This window comes from Myxocyprinus asiaticus, chromosome 25 (genome assembly GCF_019703515.2).
Source record: "Myxocyprinus asiaticus isolate MX2 ecotype Aquarium Trade chromosome 25, UBuf_Myxa_2, whole genome shotgun sequence".
In the NCBI taxonomy this organism is placed as follows: Eukaryota; Metazoa; Chordata; class Actinopteri; order Cypriniformes; family Catostomidae; genus Myxocyprinus; species Myxocyprinus asiaticus.
In genome coordinates, this window is record NC_059368.1 from 10,775,117 (window position 1) to 10,781,116 (window position 6,000).

The following is a 6,000-nucleotide window of genomic DNA, read 5'->3' on the forward strand; positions in this document are numbered from 1 at the left end:
ACCAGCATTATTCTGAATCAATATTTGATTCAAAACCTGATAAAACAACACTTGGGGGGTGTTTTTAGTGTTTAAAGCACCTTATACTAACTTTGTCTCTTTTCCCAAAGAATTCCTATCTGAACCGACTGATAGAGATCAGGGATACTTTGGAAATTTCACAGTTTTTCAAAACACATGAGGTAAACTGTCTTTTATTATCTTAAAACACATGAGTTACAACTATGAACTTGAAAGCTTTAAAAAATGCAAGCTTTTAGCCATTCATTTGATAATAGTAACCATAAAAGCAATTCAATTATGTGATTCCATTGGATACTTGATGCCTGAAAAGCAGCTTGGTTGTATGCAAATCACTACACAACCTCTATTAATGAGTGTAAGATAAGTACACAGGATACACTTCATACATTGGAACTGTTACAACTTTGTATTAATACAAGGAGGTAAAACAGGCTCTGCAAACACAGTTGTTTATTCACACAATTATATGGTGTAAAAACAGGGCACAGCTCTGCAAACTATCTGTTTAATAAGTGAACATATGTTTGCTGCACAAATCTTCAGGAAACAGGATCTTTGTGTCTGTTGTGTTAAGTTTGCAATTGTATTTGTGGCAAAACATTCAAAGTCTCGCAAAGATACGAAATGCATGGAACAGGTTCTGACATTGGACACTTTTCTGTGTCATGCATTTACAACTTTGCCCCATTTCTCATGCTCAGGTGATTGGCAGTTCTCTCCTTTTCGTCCATGACAAACGGGAGCATGCAAAAGTGTGGATGATAGACTTTGGGAAGACCACTCCATTGCCGGAAGGGAAGGAGCTGAGCCACAGGGCCACCTGGGTGGAGGGTAACAGAGAAGACGGCTACCTCTACGGCCTGGACCACGTCATAGACATTATAACCAACATGCTAGCTCCTAAACCTCACTAGAGTAAGAGGACTTGGTCTTCTCCTCCCACCCTTGGGTGGGCTGCCCGCACTACAGATCAAGACCTCGCTGGGTCACCATAAAGCTATCCTAACTGATCTCCCTCTCTCACCAAAAAGAAAACTGTTAAATGCCGCGATGGCCTTTAACGAGCGTGTATGTTTGTAAACTTGTAGATGCTGTACATATGTAGTGTAAAAGCCAGTGTTTTTAGCTCAAGAGATATGTGAATAGAATCTTTGCAGCTATCGCTTTAAAAAGACTGGCACATCTTAAAGCCACACTCCCTTATTTCTTCTCCTTTCAAGCAAGTTCTTTTCAAAATGCTAGTGTTACAGATAAGTTTAAAGCACTTGCAGGCATATTTTACTGGTAATCTTAAAAGTATAGTTAACCCAAAAATGTAAATTCTCGTCATTTACCCTCATGTTGTTCTGAATGAACACAAAAGGGGATATTTAAAAAAAAAAATGTGATTGCGGATTTTCATACAATAGCAGCTGATTGTGACTCACTTTAAAGCTTAAAAAAGCACCCAAAAGTGTCAAAAAAAGTAGTCCATGTGACTCCATGCGTCATAGAGTCGGGCTTCTGAAGGCATACAATCACTGTTCACTCTTAAATCAAATTGATCAAGTCATCTACAACAAGAGTCCAAATATGGCGTCAATCAATCACATCAAACCTCATTGTTTTTTGTGTCATGACATCTTGACGTTTGGTTACAAGATGCACAAAAATCAGTTAGCTTTGATGTTATTCAAGTGTCACAATATTTGATTTGGGCTCTGTATAGCTGAGTTGATTATTGATTTAATTTGAGAGTGAATAACATTGGAACAAAATAATGGTGAGTAAATAATGATAATTTTAATTTTTGGATGAACTGTCCCTCTAATACAATGTTTTTGGAGATGCTGCATGTGTAGCAGAAAATTTTACGATTTTTTTATTCATTTAAGAACCATTTTTTTTATTTGAAACAAAAATCTAAGGTTTATATATAATGTTGAACCTAACCACCACTTTTGATCCACCACTTTGTATTTAAATATTTTATATTTATATTTGCTGGGTCCAAACAATATGTTTTCATTTGTTTTATAGCTTTTACACTGTTGAGGTAACTTATAATTTGTGTTACCAATTGTGTCATCTATACTGAGTGCCTATAGTAGAACAAATGAAATGATCCCATGTTGTGGATGGTCTAATGATGTGCTTTTATATGAAACAAATTCTTCATATTGATGTTCCATGAATTCAGTCACAATTTTTGTCCAAGTGGCCAAAACAATTAATCAAGGGGTTTCTCAGGAAGTGGCTCCCTATCTGTCTTGCGTGTCTAAATGTCAGTCTGTCACTACCAGTTTGTGAAATGTTTTCTAGTTCCCTGTTGGCGCATAGTCTGAACTTGTTTTTGTCTTAACAGGAGTCTGAAAGGGCTGTAAATGGCAGATGGTGAATGGTAAAACAACAACAGTAGACATTGACAGTGCTAAATGGTGTCACTTAAGTTTTTGTTTCAAGTTAAAGTATAGTTGACTAGATTATTTTTTCTTCCGTGGAACACAACAAAAACTAAACAATGAAAATGAATAGTGACTGAGGGTGTTAGTCCCTAACATTCTGCATAACATCTCCTTTTGTGTTTCACGGAAGATACATTTTTATCGTAATGACTTATGGGTATATGTCAGTGGCGATTTCCATTTTTCATCCTGACTAATCCATTCCTTGCAAGTCCAAGCATACCTAGTTGTCACAAGAGCCTTAAGAAATTTTGTTTTTCCTTCAAAAACTTGATGCAATGCCTTTAAATGCCAACTCACCACAAAGAGCTCATCATGGTTTAGAGAGGTGATTGTTGTTTGCATGACTATTTGCCATGCAAATAAACCATCCCTGCATACCCGAAACATTGAGATATGCTCTAAGCAAAATATTGTTGGAGATAAAAACTAATTTGTTGGTCAGTATGGAAACCATGTGCTGACACCAGAATAAACACAATCAGTGAATAATCGTAGTTGATTTAGCCTAGGGCAAGGAACACCTAGGGCAGACCTACAGTTTGGTACGTCAACACGACGCATTCCAAACACACAGTAAAAGGCAAATGGGGTTATTGTGAGGCCTCAAACCAAATGTCACCACACTGGAGTTCCGCTTTTTTTTACACATCCTTTATTCGTGACGAAGAGATTTCACTCTTGTTAAATAAAATGACCTTTTACGAATGCTATAGGAACCAAGAGGACTAAAGTTTAACACTTGATATTAAAGCATTTCTCAAAGTCCTGTGCAACTGTCTTAGTTCCCTAATCACAGGCTGAAAAAAACTTGTTTAATTTATGTGGCCAGTTAATTTGATTCTTTATATGCCATGAAACATTAAGACTTTAAAGATCCTGTAAGCTATTTTTTTCAGCCCCTATTACCTGACAGATATCATTAAAATAGATGTCCTGAAAAATTACACTGGTCTCTTTGATAGTCCTAGTCTCTGCAAACAGCAGCAAAAAAAAAAAAAAAAAAAAAAAAAATTTATAGAATTAATCTGACTGCAGCCTGCACATGTTAGCCAAACAGACCTCCTGTAAATGGTTCTCGAGCAATGGCAAGAATTTGGGGCGGGATTATCTGTTTGCACGACCAATGGAAGACGGGAGTGTTTGGTGATGGTATTGGTGCAAAACTCTCTTACAATAGCTTTAAAGGAGTATTCAGGGTTCAATGCAAGTTAAGCTTAATTGACAGCATTTGTGGCATAATGTTGATTACTACTAAAAAAATTATTTTGAATTGGCACTTCTTTCTTTAAAAAAAGCAAAAATCAAGGTTACAGTGAGGCACTTACAATGGAAGTGAATGTGGCAAATTTCTGGAGGGTTTAAAGGAAGAAATGTGAAGCTTATAATTTTATAAAAGCACTTACATGAATTCTTATGTTAAAACTTGTGTATTATTTGAGCTGTAAAGTTGTTTAAAACATCTTTACAATCATTTAGGATTTTAGGGTTTGTTGACATTGTATCGTCATGGCAACGAAGTTATAAAATTGGCTATAACTTTTCACAGAAAAGGTTAGTAAGTGATTTTAGCACACTAAAATCATGTTAACACGCATATTGTTTGTCTTGTGGCTATACTTTTGAAAAATGAATATTTTAATGTTAAAACAAATTGGCTCTATTCCGTTGTCACCTCGATTTTTTTCTTCTTTTTATTTATTTTTTTTAAGAAAAGGAGAGTCAAGTCAAAGTTAATGTTTGTGGTAATCAACATTATGCCACAAATGCTGTCGACTGAGCTTAACTTGTATTGAACCCGGAACATTCCTTTAAGGAATACTTAGAACTTTCAGAGCGTTGCGTACTCTCTTATTAAATCAAGGTGATAAGAGTCATAACCAATGAAGAAAATATTGCTTATTTCATGTTTGTCTGTTCTCCCGATATCAAATCGTTCAAAACTAAATCTTAAACCAATCATGGAACTAAAGACACACATTTTTCTCCCCACTTCAGCTAAGACATGGGAGTAGGACTCCCCCTGCTGTTATGGTGCTGTATTACATTAGAACAAACAAAACTGACAAAGTCCTTCTCTTGCCCTAAACGTTTTACATTTCATGCCATATTTGTGTCAAAATAAAGGGAACTTCTAGTGGTGTCATACGCAAACTTATATTTATATACTAATATTTGTTACATTTTGCACAAGAACACTAAATGTAGCTGCATTGTTTGTCTGTGCTTGTTCGGTTGCCTGTATCTTCCATACCTTGATGTAGTTGTTCATAGTAATGTAAGCTGAGCTTATTGCTGTGTAAAAATGTGCAAATGAGAGTGTGCTCTCTCTCTTTCGGAAAATAAATTTCTGAAACCTATAAGATTTGACCTGTTGTATTGTATTGGTCAAGGTTTTGCTGCATGGAGCCTGTTTACACAAGTAACATTTACACAACATGCTTCTGTGACGAAGATATCCGTGTTGTGGTGCAGAGCTCCATCCATAACATTTTGAACAACCAACAACTTGCATCTCTACCCTGATGTATATTTGCCATGTTAATACTGCAGTTAATAAACTATGCTTGGTTGTACAGTTTTTCCTCAGTAAATGAACAATTGGGTCAGAAATAGCCATGGTTTATTCTTTATATTATATATATATATATATATATATATATATATATATATATATATATATATATATATATATATATATATATTTTACGGGTTTACAGAAACACTACAAGTGCCATTAGGATTTCCATTTTGTAGTAAACAAAACAAGCAACATGGAATCTCCTTCCTCTGTCTTATACTTGACTTATTTTTATCTGTTAATTACTTCAAGAGATATTTATGGAGCGAGATTTGTGCCAAAACTTAACAAACAAATAGAATGTTTTGCAAACAAACACAATCCACTTCACAAAGGAAAACTCGACTCTAGAGCAAACAGAAAGCAATTTGCAAATACAAAGGGCCATTTGAGAGAAAATAAAGGGTAGTTGTCGTGTCCCACAAACAAATGCACTGTGTTTCACAAATATAAAAAATTGTTTCATATGAACCTACATCATATTTCACAAATAAATACTAATCTAAATATATCTGCTCTACAAATTCTACAGGATCGTTGAACAAATACATACCACTTGTGAGTCACGTGACTTTTGGCACAATTTACTCAACCAAAATCTTGATTTTTTTCACAAATACATCAATGCAGACTTTCTCACAAATGCATCAATGCAGATTTTCTCACAGATGAGCTGTGCAACGTCCTGGCACAGTGCTGCAACATACTTAATATTTTTCACGCAGTTATGTAATTATTACTACATATTATGTGGTAAAAATGACCTATTTTTTAAGTAACATTTTCTAGTAAAACAAATATTAAGTTATTAAGCATTTACTTAATTAAAGAAACAATGATGGCTTTGGTAAAGACAGGTTTTATAAATACTGATGCTGAGCTTCATAGGGGTTAATAAAAGTAGATAAATGTATTTAGTGTGATTACACTCCATTTAATCATTATAATGAG

General features: G+C 34.9%; 1 protein-coding gene across 4 annotated transcripts in view; it reads left to right on the forward strand.

Moving 5' to 3' along the window:
• The window catches only part of LOC127416210 (inositol-trisphosphate 3-kinase B-like), a 57,336-nt gene extending 52,292 nt beyond the window's left edge, over nt 1–5,044 (forward strand). For all 4 annotated transcript variants that reach the window (XM_051655429.1, XM_051655427.1, XM_051655430.1 and 1 more), the window contains 2 exons: nt 111–182; nt 726–5,044. In XM_051655429.1, the coding sequence (XP_051511389.1) occupies nt 111–182; nt 726–938 (285 nt within the window). In that variant the 3' untranslated portion in view covers nt 939–5,044. The remainder of the gene's footprint in view (nt 1–110; nt 183–725) is intronic.
• Nucleotides 5,045–6,000: the final 956 nt, after the last annotated feature.